The sequence below is a fragment of the Passer domesticus genome, chromosome 2, assembly GCF_036417665.1.
Source record: "Passer domesticus isolate bPasDom1 chromosome 2, bPasDom1.hap1, whole genome shotgun sequence".
NCBI classification, from domain to species: Eukaryota; Metazoa; Chordata; class Aves; order Passeriformes; family Passeridae; genus Passer; species Passer domesticus.
In genome coordinates, this window is record NC_087475.1 from 119,990,742 (window position 1) to 120,009,431 (window position 18,690).

The window sequence follows — 18,690 nt, forward strand, 5'->3', positions numbered from 1 at the left end:
CTACTGACATTCAGTATTGGATTAAGACAGAATAGAATCCAACGAAATCTAATGAAGAGGCAGGAAAAGCCTTAAAAGTCAAAACAATACTCTCGGACCTCAACAAGTCTAGAAGGGCAACATCATTTACACATTCTATTCATGTAGTGCTCTGGGAAAAATCTTTACTAGGTAATATCTTGTTCTCAATTATTTTTAAATTGTTTTGCCTGATTATTATTTTAGACACATTTGCTATTTGGAGAAATGAATTTAAATTGCAACACAATCAACCACTCTAGTTGTGATCCCACCTGGTCTCCAGGGTGTACGACATCATTTCTAATGAATCTGGCAGCTGAATAACCTTTGAATATGATTTTAGGAGGAAAAAAAAAATATACTTTGCTTGTGCAAAATTAATTACAAGTAGAATTCGTACTTAAGATGGGAGGGTGTTTACATGCATTTCAAGAGAGCTACCTTTAACAGGAACACAACAGAGACTTTTAATTTCCTCCAAAACTAACTGTACAATGCCAACTAGAGCCAGTCCAGAGCTTCTGCCTCCCCTTTTACACTAAAGCATTTCGCTGTCATGAATTCAGGGCTAGAAATGTCACAATTATTAACAGGAACCAAAGTAAATTATATAAAAGTTTGCTTTTCAACAGAAAATATTAAAATAAACAGCAATTCTCACTGAAGTTTTGTGATTCTGGTTTTTGGGTTGTTTACTGAGAGAAACAGGATGGATACAGATATAGACAGACAGGATGGAGATGATGGGAGAGGAAGAGTCACCGAATTAGAACATTTGAGGAAAAAAAATACCCAGGAACTAGACTTTAGAAAAACTCACAACAATGTGCAAGAACTATGAAAATGATTAAAGTAAAAGTTTCTCTTTGGTTGATTTTTAAATATACGTTTATATTCTTCTATTGAAAATAGTTAAGCAAAAAGTATTCTGTTGGCCAGCTATCTTCTTTGCAATTTCTCATTTCAATGAAATTGAGTTGTTATTCTCCTGTGACAACACCATGAACTGCATAATTTTAAAATATCATTCATAGTTTACAGAAAAGCTCCTGCTTCATACAACACTAGTATAAATATGGATTAAAATATTAAAATTAAAAATATGCCTTTTTCTTTTTAAGTAGCACTATGGTGCAAAGATGCAGTATCCAGGCCCTCCACTGAACAGGTTTACTATTGCTTTTCTTGTAGCAACTCTCTACTTATGTGAATTTTACTAAAAAACAGTATTTAAGTACACAAGGGATATAATCTTTTTTTTTTTTTTTTAGCATGGATATGGATCTTTTGCTACATTCTGTTACAGCAAATATTCACAGTCCCCTTCACAGACAACTGAATAATCTTGCAAATGCTGTGAGATAAACTCACTTACATCTTGGCTTTCAAAGAAAATGTAGACAGACTAAACTGATAAAGCAACCGTTACTTAATCTCCTTCACGGTAGAGAATTAGTTTCTCTCAATTCCAAAGTGAATTGAGCATTCTTTGCATTTGATGTTTAAGTACCTGTAGATTTAACAGCTCTTCCCACTACAGAAGGAAAGGGATTTAGTACAAGCTCTGTACAGGATAGAAGGCTGTGCTAGCTGAAGAAATTTCACTCAGCAAGCAAGCTTTTCTGTAGACCATTCAACAGACTGTGTTTGCTGTCATTTATTTTGAGCAAACTTTCAACATCTGCCAGCAACTTCAGTCTCTCTCACAGATTTTTATACTCATCTGATCCAGACTAGAGCTGCTCATCCACTGGTATGGAAATTAGCAGAATGCCAATATATACTAAATTGGGTAAAAAAAAGCCAAAAAACAAATCCAACATATTCAATGAAATGTCAGTTTGATTCTTTCAGTTCTGCTTGGAACCTGCACATACAAAGAACAGTAGAAAAAATGCAAGCTATTTTTTAATCACTTTTGTGAAACTTACAATGACCATGAGGGGGTTTTAACTCTTCAGCCTTAAAACTTGACTATAAACACAAAGAATATTTACTGTATCAGGTATGAGGATGAAAGAATTCCTTAATGACTAGAAAAGTTCATAGCATCCTATGCTTGAAGGGGAAGAAAAGGTTTCCACAACCATTTGAAAAGAGAACTATGATATGCAACAGCAAATCTGGAGATGGGAGGGGATGGGAAATGACCCTCAAGGGACACACAGTCATCCAGTGCAGAGCTTCAGTTTCTCTTGTCTTTGCTATTCTCTAATCTAAACTCTCCCGCTCACAGCTCTTCCCACTTCCCCCTTTCTGCATTCAGTCTGGCACCTCTTCCAAAGCCACAGCATGAAAAGAAATTCCACAGGTACATATCACTGACCCAACCAAGCCATGCAGGCAGTTCTTCACTTCTGAAGAAATATTTAACATTGCCAAGTGCAACCTACAGAGGAGCTGGTTGTTTTTCTCATTTATAAATACTCCCAAACACTTAATATCAGCACCACTTTCTTCTCCAGCAGGAAGAACCAGAACAGAGGAAGGTCCATAACCACATTTCATTGTCTCACTAGAGACATTGGTACTCACACACTTGTTGGTTACTCATAAGCATCAAATGAAATAAGATGTGTAATACTATCATATTGATATTCAAGCTTTGAGATTATTTGAAATGCAATTTACTTGAGTATGAATTTAAAGCCTAATAGGAAGGACTAAAATGCATCTTATAATAATTAAATCATGATTAAAAATTAAATCACAATATACCACATCAGAAACTCCCCCTGAAATGACCCATTAAATTGTCCCAAATAATAAGTTCCAAATAAAGAACAGCTCATCCTACTAAGTACTGAAGTGCACCAGTTAGTTTTCACACTGGTCTCTTGGCTTATTTGACACGGAGTTCCATTAACAATTGGCCTATGCTATGTAACATGACTTCTGTGTAATCAGATCCATCCAGTCCATGACAATTCAATGCAAGCAAGGGAGAAAAATAGGAAAAAAAAGGAAATTGAACCTGCAGCACAAGAACCCTAACAACTAAGATGTTAACAAGAGACCAGAAATCTACAGTTGCTCTGTGATAAGCCACCAGAGGAACATTCAAACGCAACCTTGAAAGGGTTAAAACATACCTTTGCAACTAATAAAATCACACCAGATTATACATTTCAAGGGGGAAAATAAGAGAATCTATCCTGGAATAAGCAATCAATTATATACAGAATTTTATTAAGACATGCTTTAAGGAGCTTGTGAAGTTACTACACAAAACTTATTGTGGAATGTTTAGAGGAACAAAAGGAAAGGGAAGAATCAAGGTGGTTCAGGGATCAACAAACAGAAAAAAATGTGAGAAGGAGACTAAAATAAGCTGGCTGCTTGTGCCTGTTTCTCCATTTAAACCAGTGAAACATTCAACATACAAGATCAATCTCCTTGCCCCCAATACCTCAGAGAACAGAGAGTAAACAATATTAAGTACCAATAATCAACTGGCATTAATACATGTTTTGACACACACTATATTTATACTGGTTAATTAAGCTTGCTCACACTGGATCTCTAGAAATGTATACTGAAAATGACCCCTGCTCTGTATTAATTGTTGACTGACCTCCATAAGCTCTTTGAAATGGAGTTAGATGTCCTGAGGGAAAACTTTTCCTACATTTCAACAACCTGACAGTATGTCAATAAGTTTACAGAGCTTACAAGTTTTCATCAGCTTTTCTTACTATTTTATTTTTATATGCAAACATCATTTATTACATATACATGACATACTATATATAGCAGGAAATATTAATATGTATAAAATGCATAAAATACACAATTATATATGCCTATATAACATGTATTTAAATTTATATTTATAGAAAAATATGTTTTTTAATAAAAATAACGACATCATTATGTAATACATACAATGCACATGACATATAAAATGCACATAAGTAGTCATAGATGACAGAAAAGTAATGAAATTGAAATACTGTCATTTAGTGTTAGACTTTAAGGATTTAGGCAAGTAGAGGAATTTAACTCCAGCTACTGCAATTGTTAAACAATCCAAATGACTTTACCAGCTTGGTGAGGAGTGTAGTTTTAACAGAATTGCTATGAAATAATAACCACTAGCACAGCTGAAGTGACATTTTATACTCACTTTGCATAGTCAAAGAGCCTGCTGTCCCAGAGCTGGTGATTGCCTCTATATCCAGAATGGAAGAAACAAGAATCTGTACCATCAAACTGGTTGAGACCATCTTCTGAGTTTTTTGAGGCGTGGCTGTGCACCACATCAAGCAGGACTGTGATGCCCATGGAGTGAGCAACGTCAATCATTTCCTTCAGGTCGTCAGGAGTTCCGTACCGGCTGTAAAACACAAAGTGGTACCATCAGGACTCATGGCCGGCAATGCGGAATCTTCATCATGGAAACTAGATCAGAGTCAGCAGTTCTTCATCACCTACTCTACAGATCTACACAGGTGATTTTTTCAGCCTCTTAAGCAGCAGCTATTGCTTACAAACTAAGAGTTGAAAGTGTTTTTCCTTATAAGAATTCCATCATCCACACAACGTTTTGCAGAAATAGTCTGTTTTATTCTTCACTTTTTAATAATACATCAAATTCAGTATAAAAGATAACAGATAGAACTTAAAGCTTCTATTTAATACTGAACATTTCCTTAGCTCATAAAGGACAAGAATATATTCATATTGCTGGAATGAAGTAACACAATGATTACAAAAGTAAATGTACAGCCACAAAGACCACAAAATACACTATCTGCTATTCTCCTGCTTTGTTATTTGTTTTAGGCACTATACAATTTTCTTATTTTTTTTTCTCCACTGCACAAAACCCTTTTTTTCAACTAATTAAGCTAGTTAAAAACTGCCTATTTAAATTTAGCCTAGTTGCCACTTGATCTGCTCTAAGATCAAAAATAAAATTTAAAAAAAATTACTTCCACATGTATAATAATTTTCTTAACAAGTACCTGAATTCATTTTTCATGTAATTGTACCCTATACCTCAACTCTAAGTACAGTCTGTTACAAGTAAGGGAAAGGGCTCCCACGGAACACACAGAGTCATGATTTTAATTAAGTTCATTGTGAACAGTGTATAGTTTTGTTTGTCCTAAAAGAAAGCCATACACACCCTGTTTGCTCCTGCCAAGAATTCCACAACCCCAAAACCCATGCATAAAGACTGATGAAGGTGGATTACCCAGAATATGCTATGGCAGCTGAAGTTACTTATAAACTTTTTGTCTGTATTCTGTTGAAAGCATTTCACAGAGCAGCTGATCACTGTGCCAAATTGATTTCAGATTTAAGAGGAAGGTAGAGCATATACCTAAGCCATTGCTTCCCAGTATACACTTTCTTGCAAACACACACCTGCATGCAACAATTTCAATGGATGGAAAGGAAGGGAAAAGGACAGAGAAGACGCTGGAGCACTTAAACCTACCTTGAGGCTGCAAAGAAACTTGTAACCTGATAACCAAAACTGGCATAGTATGCATGTTCCATAATAGCCATCAGCTGGACACAGTTATAGCCTATAATAGGAAAAAATATATAACAAACAAATGCCTTAAGGATAGTAAAAAGAGTGTTCAATACCTGTAACATATCCATTCCAGTCTCCTCTCATTTTAGCTGCTTCTGACCCTAATGGTTAACACCTAAAGATTCAATAACTTCCACAACGCAATTCTACCTAATAGTTTATACTAACATGATCTCCATGGCAAATGAAACAGTCAATTTGTCAAGTGATCTAAACATCCTGAATTTCCAAGATGCATATAGAAATGTGTAATCCTTATTTAACTTCAGAATATTAGTTATGCCAACCTGCATAACCTGAACTGCTTCAGCTTTTGACACTTGCAGTCAGGGTTAGCCACTGGCTACAAATACTATGACAAAATCACAGGATGGTTTGGGTTGGAAGAGAACTTAAGATCCTCTAGTTCCCACTCCTCTGCCATGGGCAGGAATACCTTCCACTAAACCAGATTATTCAACACCCCTTCCAGAGATGGGGCAACCATAACTTCACTGAGTAACCTATTCCAGGTTGATGCCTCACCAACCTCACAGTAAAGAACTTCTTCCTAATGTCCAAACTAAATACATCCTGCTTCAATTTGAGGCCACCCCATCCCTGGTGTCCACTTGGATATCAAGCCATTGACTGAAACTCTTGAGTGTGACCATCCTCCTAATTCCTTACCCACCAAGTGGCCCATCTGTCAGAACCACATCTCTCCAGCTTACACACAATACTATAACTTCATGACATATGAAACCTTTTTTTTTTCATTCAGCAAAATCACTTTTTTCCAACTTTAATAGTTATTTCTTGCCACTACAAGAGTCTTCCAAAAAGAAGAACCACAAGTTTAATGTGCTTTTATGCCAAGTTTACCCAAGAACCAAAACAGTCAAGGAGGGCTGGGGAACACACTGTGTTGTATCTCCTAAGACAGTTCAGTGCATTCTTAAGGAAGGGAACTCTAAAGTATCAGGTTTTATCTACAGGCTATTAAGACTCACACCACCATCACTTCTCTGCTTGAAGAAAATATTCACTTCACTCCTTAGTTTCAACAAGATGTTTTTTATTCTTCCTCAGTTTTTTATAGCTGTGACATTTAAAACCAGAGCTATTATTAGAAGACAGTGTGAGCTCAGCAATTTGTCAGATTTATTGCTGGTTTATAATTCAAGTTCATACTTATTTTTATTTACACCATTTTTATAAATAAACAGCAACATTGCATCAAATTAATCTCATTCAATTTGCTTGCTACTTATTTTGCTATTTGTCAAGCACATATTCCTACAAACTACTAATATATTAGAGTTCTCATATAGTGATGCCTTTAAGCTTGTCCTAAAAAGTAAGACATTCCAAAATTAAATCTAATAGAGCTGAAAAATATATTTAAAAAATACTTAATCCCCAGAATGTTTACTTAATGTAAACAAGAAGGAACATTAATTATAATTTCCGTATATCCTAAATTTGATACTGCTTTTATTATTTGGTGTATCAGCCTTTCCATGACATTTCTCTACAAAGAAAAAATTGTAGGCAAAGCAGAACGCTTTCCTAACTCTGTCAATCCAATTAACTTCCTGGGACAAGTGAAATTCCTTGGCAGTAAGGCATCACAGATACATAATGTAAAATCCAAAACTGCTTTTTATATAATGTAAAATCCAAAAAAGCTTCCACATGTGCAAACTCCCTCATCTCACCTGCAAGCTCAACTTAACCAAAAGGCAAAAGCCGCAAAACATTGACTTAACATATAAAGCTACAAGAAATCGTCTTCTTCAGGCACTCTGATAAATAAAACAGAATTTTAAAATAATCAAACACAAACACAGCCACCATTCACACAGGTTTCAGCTACACATGCCATGATTATTTTACAGCAGTGTAAAATACATATTTCATCAGAAGGCAGTAAGAGGTAGTAACTTCTAACAATGTCCATTACAGAAACAGTGCAAAGACACCGTGGGAAAAAATAATTGAAGTGAAATTGAGGTGAGCAGTTTTGCTGTGATTCCTGAGATAATGTTACCAGCTCTTTCACACATCCTCTCCAATATACTAGAAGTTATTTTCCTGAAGAAGATCTTTCATATTTAAAGTTTCCTTGTTCTGATACTTCTGAGCTACTGTTCAGGGATAAAAGAAGTATAGCATGCTTATTCTGGCAAAACAAAGAATATCCAAGTATTTCTTTTGTCCCTTCTCAAGACTAAGCTTTACAGTAGAAGAACCAATTAAGAATGAAGTATTTTCTGAAGACTGTCACAAAAACAGGTCCTTTTTCAAGCTGAAAGCAAACCATGCCAAAAGCAAATTAACTTGCAGCACTTATCTGGGCTTTAATAATCATATTTTACTTAAAAATCTGGAATAAACTTTAACTCACATATCCTATTTCAGCCATTGTTTGTTCTCCATAGATTTCACTTGTTTATAATTTTTCTCACCTAAGAATCTATTTTTATAACATGTGTAATTGGGAAATTCAAAAAGCCTCTAGATACTTGACAGTTATCTTTTCTAACAAGCACAAGCACAGAAGTATTATCTCTGCAAGCATTTCTGGTATTACTTACCAAGATCCTTTATTCTAGGTAGTACATTGTATGTGAAGTTTTTATAAGAAGCTACTTTGCCTTCTGGGGAAGCAATACCCACATGAGATTCATAGATTCTTAGGCTTTTTAATCTCTTGGGAGAAGGATTCTTATGCTATTAAAAAAAAAAAAAAAAAACAGAGTTGTCATTAGGAACAGCTTAGAAGTGTTTTCATAATCACATGATTTGCACAAGATGAAAAACAATTCAGGTTTATTTTGTTTTTCCTCTAAGAGCATTCTGAATATTTCAGAAGCAATTGACCATTTCAAACTGTTAAAGCAAATGTCTGTTTGAAATTAACGTCCTTTATGAACAAGAAACTGGACGTTCATGATTCAACACTTTTCTTATGTTCTTTTTAAATTACACTTCAGTGTTCATACTGATAACAGCCACTCCACTTGATGTCCTTCTGAATCACTATGAAGCTTGTTTGAAAATAGAGAGAGAAAAGAGTAAGATAGGCTTTTATTTTTTAAGCATATCTGCTTTTTGCAGGTACATGAAATTGCTGCCTTATCTTATCTGAAATTTATAAATGTTATTCATAAAGAATAACTTTCCACAACACAGAATCACCTATATTGTAAATACTTAATATTAAAATAAAATTTAAAAATCTCAAGTCTGTAGATCAGCACACAGCATTTCTAGATAGGTGAAAATATTTGAAGAATAGAGAGGCCATTGAAATTAATATCCTATTTGTTAGTTTATTATTCACATGAAATTTTGAAAATGTAGAACAAAACTAGTTGAATACACACATGTGAACAGAAATTAAAGAAACAATGTGAAGAACAAAACTTCTGGTTGAGACTTGTTCCCTGTGATTTATTTCCACTGGACCACCTCTACTATTCACAAAAGGACTTTTTTATTTTTTCCGTAAGGCCTTATCTGCACCCAAAAGTTCAAACCTCATTTTCACTCTAGGTCATCCCAATCACTGCATTCCCAAATCCCTACCCATTCCTTTTCTTGATGACATTGAGATGTCACACAGCATCATACACAGAGTATGCCACTAAATTGATAGACTACACACTTTAACAAGAGTTAATGTACATTATGTTATCTATTTTTAAGGAAAGTATTTTCCATGCCAGTAACCTTTTTTCTTTCAAGCAGTTGTTTCATAATTTGAGGTGGATGCAAAAATTTAACTCAAAATAGAGGTTACAGCATCTCTAATATAAACCAGTGCATTCCATTTTTCATGGAAAAAACATGAAAAAGTTCAACATGAAACAGCATCACTCAGACAGTCTGAAGTTTCCAAATGTTCTCCTAGGATATTTTTCATATATCATGCAAAGATTTCTCTCCCTTACAGCCGTACATGAGAAAAAAGAGGGCTTTAAATTCAATAATGGGATTTTCCTGATACAAAGAAACCAGGATTTGACTGGAGCATTGGCACCTTATTTTGGAAGTTTTTTCTGACTTTATGGAATATTAACCTAGTGTTGAGTCCTGAACATTGCATTTGCAGATAGTCAATCCTTAAATCCAGTACTGATAGTTCCCTGCTCTCCACCCTACCACGAACAGCCATCTTGTCCCAGAACAGCCTTGCCAATCTTGCCTAACAGGTGGCAAACCAGGTTTAAAATACCAGATTAATAACTATTTTTTATATATTCTACAGCAAGCTGAAAAAGCAGCTCAAAAACATCCATCATTAAACTTATTTATTTCTGTCAAAGCCATGAATAAAAGCCCTTAATCTCTCAGCTGTTTTAACTAGTTTGCAATCTCCTTTTATTTTCTTCCAAACAGGGAAACAAAGTTAGCATGATACACCTCTTGAAAATAATATTGAAGCCTTACTATATATGACTGTGGTGGATTCCAGTGAACCCAATCATAATTCACTTTGTCTTCATCACGGACCACATATCTTGCCCAGGGTGAAATACGATAGAGGAGGGCGCCGTTCTGAGCACGAATCACCACCTATAAAATAACACAACATATGCAGGCAGTCACTTATAACTCATAGAACGCCTTCTTTGCAAGCCACAGCACAGAATGAAATCGTAGACTACACAGAAATTTAATTTAAAGAACACACAAACACACAATGCAAGTCAAGAGATGGAAGAACAACCCTGCCCGCAGGGATGATTTGCAAAGGGACAGTAAACCAGACATGTCAGACAGGAGTGATGTTCACCAGCAAGAGCTGAAAGGTGAGAGTATACATAAGATTTATATAAGTAATGGGAGAAGAAGCCTTCCCAAATGGATTTCTGTTAGGTTCCCTAATTACCCCTGTCACTGCTACTTCCTTTCCATGTTCTGATAAATTTAAATAGACATGCAGTATAATGCCATTAGGATGAGAACTGTGATTTGTTTAACTTGGCAAACAAAACAATCTGCTATGGCAATTTTAATATCATAATTCCATCTTCTTTTCCATGCTCTGAGAGTCCTTAACAATGTCACATAGCTCGGAACCACAAACAACATAAGAAGCACAGGACAGTTTTTGGGTCAACATCTTCCCACCCCATCCCACCTCCCCTCTCCTCAGCACAGAAGGAACAGCACCACTCTGATTTTGCTTGTTATCTTGGCTGCCACTAAAACAGTAACACAGATGGTTTGCAAATTTAAAACCTAGAAATGTACAAGCAAGTGAAGGCACAGAATTCTTAATTCGGCTTTTTTTAAGAAAGTGATGACTGATGACTTTTTAGTTTCATTGTTGGTAGTAGGGTTTTGGTTTTTTTTTTAAGAAAAATGATTAAATTATAAGAAGTCTCAAAAGTTTTGAGGTTTTTCCACCTTTTAAAATTTTTTTTTAATTTTTTTTTTTTTACAAATAGTGACTTATTTTTGCTCTCAATTTCTAACAGGTAGTCTGGAAGACAAAATTATCAAATAATTGCCTTTTCACCTCTGGCAAGTGTCTTTCATTGTTTTGACAGATTATCTGCATCCTTAACCCAATCATGCAAGAAGGCAGGATCACAGAATCATGTTTAGTTGACCTTTTAAAGGTCAAAGAGGAAAATATGTATATGCAGACAGTTAATGGAAGTTGATAGAATAAGGCAAGGAAGAATGACTGCTGTGCCTCACTACATAGTATTATAACTCCAACAATTCAAAATAGGTTTGATAAAATGGAGTAATTCATACCAAAAACCTCACCAGAAAAAGCTTAGAAAGTTATTGCAAACACTGTAAAGCTGAATGGAATTTTTTTTTTTACGTTAGCTGTGCTAGCAAAGCTGACCCAAAGAGTATTTCTGCAAATTCTATCAACACTGTGAAGATCCTCCTTGGTGATAGCATTGACAATTTGCAAATTATTCTTAAAATAATAAAAGTTATCTCCTTTCTCTAATATCACACTTCCGATGCTGCTATTGCTTCTTTTATTATTTTGTCCCAATTTACCCATCAAAGAAATAAGATGATTACTGCATATAATAACCTACTCATCTTGGCATTCCTTTTTTCTAATATTTTAGCATAATTCATGCTAGACAGGCTTATGAAGGGTGGGCACATTTAAGAAATGTGAAGTAATTAATCTACATTCAGAACATTAATTAGCTGTAGTACTGGTTTAATCCAAAAATGATACTGGAGGGGGGAAATGTAAATTTCTTTACTATGAAATATTAATCCAGTCACGTACTGTCTTTAATTAAAGCCATTAAGCAACGAAAAAGTTAGGAGAAAAAAAAATATCAGAAAACCATTTAAATGGCCAACCATCAGTTATTTCACTTTTTCAACTTCTACAGTTACACCACACAACCAATCTCCGTATCCCATCCTTCTGAAAAAGTATAAGAACTTCTGTTGTTCTGTAGTCACTTAAATTAACCTTATTTTCCCTCCTTTGTGAGACACAAGTGCATTTGTTTTACCATTTATTCAGAAGTCATTTTGTTCCAGTGCTAATTTTGCATTTATTCAAAACATCTACAAAGCCAAATTTAAGGGTTACACTTTTCAGGAATTGAGAGACTTACAGGAAGTTGTACAAGTTTCTAGCAACTTTCACATACAGAATTTTAATAGATAAAACTAAAACTTCCTGGAAACACATACATTCATTTGTCATATATTATGATAGTAATAATACAGAGTCATAAACAAGTTGTGAAAATCTACGGGTTGTGTTTATACACTTGAACAGTCTTAAAACTTTAGAGTCTGCTCTATTTTAAGGCTCACAATCTAAATTTTTGGGTTCATTCATTTTAAAACTTTGCTTGCAGTTCTATTATGCAAACATGTAAGAAAACTCCCATGCTCAAAAGAAAAAGTTAACACATAATCACAAGGTTGGAAGAGACCTTTAAGATCATAGAGTCCAACCCAAATCCAAAAACATAAGTAATGAAATTTAACCATGCAGATATCAGAAAAATCTCAAAAACTGTGGGGAAGCACTTATTTTAAACAAGTAATTATAAAACTAATTTGTTGCTTTCTTTACAATATAGGTGGTAATATACTCAGCCATGGCTATAGACTAATCTCACCCCTACACGTAGAAACCTCAAGTTTGCTCATTTGTTGCTGTAATTTTTGAGTATCATGGGCAGTGCACAGAGAAAGCAGAGTCAAGAAGAACAATCATTACACCACCAGAGCTGGTAAAGTTGAATTGCTTCCTTCTCTGGTTTGCGGAAGCATAATCAACAGTGTCCTTACAGCTCTATCAAGTGATCTCTGACAATTCCAATTCATTGTAGCTATGCTTAATAATTCTCTTAATTTCATGTGAATACCATTTACAGAGTCTCTCCTAGGCTTAATTATCAAGCTCTATACTCAATCATCTTACTCCTCGCTCCTGATATTGTATACAGTTTTATTAATAAAGTTAGAAATAAAAATTCCAAATGTTTTCTGAAGTTTCTTGAGACAGAACTCCCACATCACCAACCATGCTTAGCTGAAGCATGAGAACAGGAATTGGAAAAAACTAAATGGCACTACAAAACAAACAGCAGTTCAGCCTAAGACTGACAAAAATAACTCTAATGCAAACAGTCTGACAGCTTTAATTCCCGTATTTGCTTTGCTATTTCTTGAAACAATTACATATAATTAAAATAATAAAATAATATAATAACAAAAAGAAGTAAAATTATAATGCACGCATAAAACAAAGACAGGTGCTCCACTCACCCCAAATTATGACTTGTGGTCCCTTCTCTGCAGTGTCCAGATACAAAAATTAGCTGCTGTGTATACTCTAAATGTGCTGTTACAGATTTTACATGCATAAGGAATACTAAATATAGTCATTACACAGCACTTTTTACAGAGTAAATATAAATCAGTTTAAAAGATACTGTTCCTCCAAATTAGTTTGAAATGAGTAAAAACAAATTCATAAAAGTTGCAGCCTAACCAGCTACTATGTAGTTCATCAAGACTTTGTAGCTGACTTCACATTTTCTTATTAACTCAAAAAATTGTTATCTAAAGAACATATATAAAACCATGATGTTCATTAAATTAGGCTTTTTCAAACTGGCCTTGGGATTTACCTACTTCATTGTCACAAGGCATGTCCCTGATCATTCTTCAACATACAGAAGGAGACACATCCCACCATCTGGTATAAAAACTACAAGCCCCCATTAAATAAAGCTTTAAAAATGTATACTGCTATAGCATGAAACACATGCCAAGCAAACTGACAAAAGCTTAGCCCCTCATCCCAACCAACCTCTTTTACAGTTATTTAGACTTAAGTTAAAGAAAATCCTAGGTAAAAACAATCCCTGTATTTCTGCTCCTATTATTACAGAAAACACTCCAACAAGAGGACAAGCAAGGGGGAAAAGGAAATCCAAGTTTCTGACACAAACTATATATCCTCCTCAATTAGTTAAAAACCAACAAAAACTGATTAAAAAGAAAGAAACCAGTATCTCAAGAGTTACATTTCCACTGTCCAAATTTGGACAGAATGGAAAAATACAAAATAACAGATGTAAAGAACTTGCCACCATTTACATTACCACCTCTTTGTGTAAAACAGGAGATAAAGTAATATATTGTCAAACTGTATAGTAGATGGACAACATCATGATTTTCTTGTGTCTGTGTGCTGAAAGGGAAGCATCTTAAAACAGTAAGCCTGTTTGTAACTAGATCAAAAAAAGGTTTTTCCCCCTGTTTCCAGAGCCTCCATGATGGCTTTCCCATTGGAAACTTCTAATAAGAATGTCGGCAATTCAAAGTAGGTCATGCTGAATTTGCCTACGTCAACTTTAAAAATAGCTCACCTAAATAGTTTAGGGTTTTTCCCCACCTCCCCTAGTGGTAAACATTCAAAATCCTTGATTCGACCTTTAAATGTCACATGATTCTGGCTTCCAAGTGAGATATAAATACATGTAAATAAATGATCTCACAGAAATAAGTGTCAGGAAGACAGAATGAAAACGTCCTTCAAAACCCGACATTAAAAAGTCAATTTGCTCTAAAAATGGACATGACACAGACACAATTTATATAAGTACAACTGCAAAACAACAGAAGTGAAGACCTCAACCTATGCTGTACATTTTTTGTATGCAAAGGTTAAAAATTTATGTTTGGTATTCATTTCCCATTATAGGGATGTTGGGTGTATTTTCAAAGTTTCTGTCTGAAGTGTACAGCATATTAAAGTTTAGCATCCCAAAACACTGTAATAAGTGCTGTGGATTTCACAGATGAGTACACCTAACATATTAAAAGCATGATCTTAAACCTGAGTTTTATGACATCAGTGCTAGTAAGTGATTAATTTTGAAGAACTTTCAGATCTGAATAAAACCACTAGAAAAACAAATGTATGGCTGTAGTCAGAGAAAACATAACCAACAAAGGCTGGCTTTGAAAGTATGTAAAAACCAGTGTGCAAAAGTTCATTCCAGTTTTCCAAATGCTAGACTACTGGAAAAGAAAGCAGGACCTAAACCTCACAATAACATTAGTACCAAAGTGACAATGTGTTCCATGTCTGTCCACTAGAGGATAGGAAATTCATGGAATGGGGAGTAGGTTGCAGGATAAAATTACATATAGGGGTTATGAGTTTGTTTGATGATGTTTGAAACTCTCAAAAGCAGTTTATTACAGTTAAGGGGAAACCATCACTCTGAGGTCAGTCCAGTATCATAAAGAAAACGCAATAACACATAGGAGCAATTCAGAAGCTGAAATAGGTCTCATTTAATGTAATGATGCTGCCAATGCAGGACAAGTGAGATTGAAAGGCCTTGATTTTTCAGGCATTTGAGACTCTTGGGTATCCCATTATTCTGCCTTTCCAAAATAACACAGGCCTTTTATATCACCCACAGCACATCCAGCAATTCCTTCTGGATGTCTTGGGTCATTTAAAGGAAAACTCTGTGCTTACATGCAGGCAATTTCCAACCTACTGTGACTCGGGGAAATCTGCTGGCTTTTTATGAACAGATACCAGACATTTTTTCTTAGGCAATCTATAATGATAAAAAGTATGAAAGATTCACAACAAATGTAAAAGCTTTGTCACAAATACAAATTCAGATAAAAAGTAAATCCATGTGTAAAAATGGAGCTTAATGTGGTTGTGCTATTGTTATGACAGATGAAACTGGAGTAACAGGACACAAACTACCATATTCAAAATTTATCTATGTTTATGAATATCCCTTTTTTCTTTGTGTTTACCTACCTTCATCTTCACATCAGCTCCATTTGGCTACCCCAACTCCCAGTGTACACAAAGATCTTCAGAACAACGTGAGAGAATATTCAAGAGAAAGTTGCTCAAGATCAGACAACTTCTCTGCTTAGCAACCACTCCTTTAGCTTTCAGATTCTGCATCTAATTCATACATGAGCATTTAATTTAATCACGATGTGCTTTCATAAGGTGTTTGCCTCTATTTCCACTAATTAGGAGACAGGCTCAAACATTAGAACTAAAAAGCCATGCAGCCATTCCTTACTTTTCCGATAGTTTTTTTTTTTTTAAAGTATAATCTTCTGGACAAGTTCTCTAAAAAAAATATATATATAAAGAGTTTAGACATATTTCTGCTGTTTGAGAAATTTGTTATATAATGTTTTATCATTTATACTCCAGCTGAGGAAATGAAAATAACAAAATGATAACTAAATGACTGATGAATATATGCAAACCAATAAATTGCTCTGAAACTGTATTATTATTTCATTATTTTAATAGCTTGAAAACACTTAGAATGATTCTTGGTATATGTGGCTTTTAATACAATGATGAAATTAAATTGGCCATCAAACCAACAATAGCTAATAAAATGAGAGAGTGGACTCAGCTTTAATATAAATATGGAAATGGAAGTGACTTGTTATATAAGGGCAATAAGCTATTATTTCAGTATTTTACAATCTACAGTATTTCATTAGCTTCAGATGCATTCATTTCTAACACAAAACTATCCAAATATAAAATCCACAGGAATACAGGTGGAAATATCATTTCATGTCAATAACATGCATCTAACTTAAAAGCAAGTTCAATGCAAAACATAAAACACGGGCAGGATAAGCTTTTAAAGACTCCCTAGAAAGTTTATATTAGATGCTGTGATAACATAAGGTTTCTCTACTACAAGAAATTTATTAGACATTTAGCATCAAGGTATTTTCCTCCCTCAGTTGTTCTAAAAGTACATGAAAATTGAAAACAACTGCTGGAATACCAAGGTTTTTTTAGCATAATGCGCTCTGTAGAATATAAAAGTTTACATTTTTACTTTTGCTGTAGATAAATAGGGTAACCAAGAAAAAACACTACAAATTTCCAAGAATACAAAAGAATCTGACCCAATATACTTTGGATACATTGGTGCTAGAAGAAAACCTGGTGTTAGATTTTATTTCATTAATGCTGTTCAGTTTCAAACACAGGTCCTGCATTCAAGACACCAATACAACCCTGTTATTCTCTTTTTCCTTCAACTGTTCATCTTTTTCTCAATACCCTCAAGTTGCTCCAGAAACAGAATCCTGGAGCTGTTTAGGTTGGAAGAGACCACGGAGTCCCACAGCTAGCCCAGCACTGTGCTCACCACTAAACCATGGCCTGAGTGCCATATCCATGTGTTTTCTAAACCTTCTGAGGACAGCAAGTCCATTCCTTCCCTGTTCAAATGCATGACCACTCTTTCCTAATATCTAATTTACACCTCTTCCAGCACAACTGGAGGAAATGTCCTGTTTGTCCTGTCACTTGTTACCTTGGAGAAGAAACCCACTCCCACCATCAGCTGAAAGCACCTCTCCCTGTACACCCCCGCCTGTCCTATTCATCCTCAAAAAGAATCAATCCTGACTTTAGCACCCAGGATAGAACACGTGATTCTGATGATCTCCTGCCAGTAGGCAGTGTAAACTGAGGCCATTTACAATAGAAAATAAAATCACATCACCCCCTCACAAACAGAGGAAAACAGAGAGCAACTCCTCTCCCTCTACAGGTCAACACTAGTTTGTGAGAGAAGCACTGGAATTTTAGAGGCAATATTTCAGTATGTTTGGTTCTTTACGCATAGGACCACAGCAGAACACTTCCTAATAACACAGTGCAACCTGCTGCAGAGCCCAGGACTGGAACCTAGAGCTTCTTATCTGAAAGTCCACTTTAAAGCAGCTTTAGATAAAAATACAAAAGCCTGATAAAAATTTGGGATCGAACAGCATGGTAAAGAGCATTATTCCATAACTGTCTCACTTTACCTGTCAGATTTTTAGAGGCCAGATAAATGTTTCTCTTTAATAGCCTCAGAAATAGAAAGCACGAAATGAAGAGGCAAACACAGCGTCTGCACTAGTGCCTCCCTCTTCCTGCTCCTGCACAGCCCTGTAACAAAGCTCAGGAGAGGCAGCAAGGAAATAAATTGATCACAAGCTCTTCAACACTTCAGCTTCCCCAACTCAAGAGTATCTTCCCAAATGAACCTTCACCCAAACTGAAAGGGCAAGGAGCACGGAAAATGGGAGATCTTTCCAGAACTCAACTTCCCCTGAAAAACTTTACCATACTCTATTCATACTGCTCCAAATAACCAAGAAATGGAGTCTATCTGTCAAGATGCTTGCAGACTGAAGTTATTTCCTTACAGTGAATTGATCATAAACCTTGAAATGAAATTTTGGAAAGAATGGACAGCATGTTGCTTCTTCCAGGCTGTTCTCCTTCCTAAATTACAAATTGGTTACACTGGTAAGAAAAAGTAATAGAACATTAGTCACATTATTCCTTCCCCCAAGCTTTTACTTTCCTGATCAATTTATGATTACTATCAAAACTGAGTCAGATGATACAAACCAGTTGTCTGGTTTGCTCTTTTTCTTCCTAACTATTTTCTGAAAAAGAAACCTGCTAAAGGGACAAGCATTAATATCAAATATTCTTTAGTTATCAGACATAACAGTACTTTTTAGGTGGTTTACATGTTTAACAAATTTCTGCAGACAAATCTGTGCCATTCAAAAATCATTGGAGA

General features: G+C 35.1%; 1 protein-coding gene across 1 annotated transcript in view; it reads right to left on the reverse strand.

Moving 5' to 3' along the window:
* The window catches only part of GBE1 (1,4-alpha-glucan branching enzyme 1), a 136,417-nt gene that overhangs the window by 70,472 nt on the left and 47,255 nt on the right, over positions 1-18,690 (reverse strand). Inside the window, exons 4-7 of the mRNA XM_064410946.1 lie at positions 10,007-10,132; positions 8,149-8,284; positions 5,468-5,558; positions 4,148-4,357 (exon numbers count right to left, since the gene is read on the reverse strand). Coding sequence (XP_064267016.1) covers positions 4,148-4,357; positions 5,468-5,558; positions 8,149-8,284; positions 10,007-10,132 — 563 coding nt within the window. The remainder of the gene's footprint in view (positions 1-4,147; positions 4,358-5,467; positions 5,559-8,148; positions 8,285-10,006; positions 10,133-18,690) is intronic.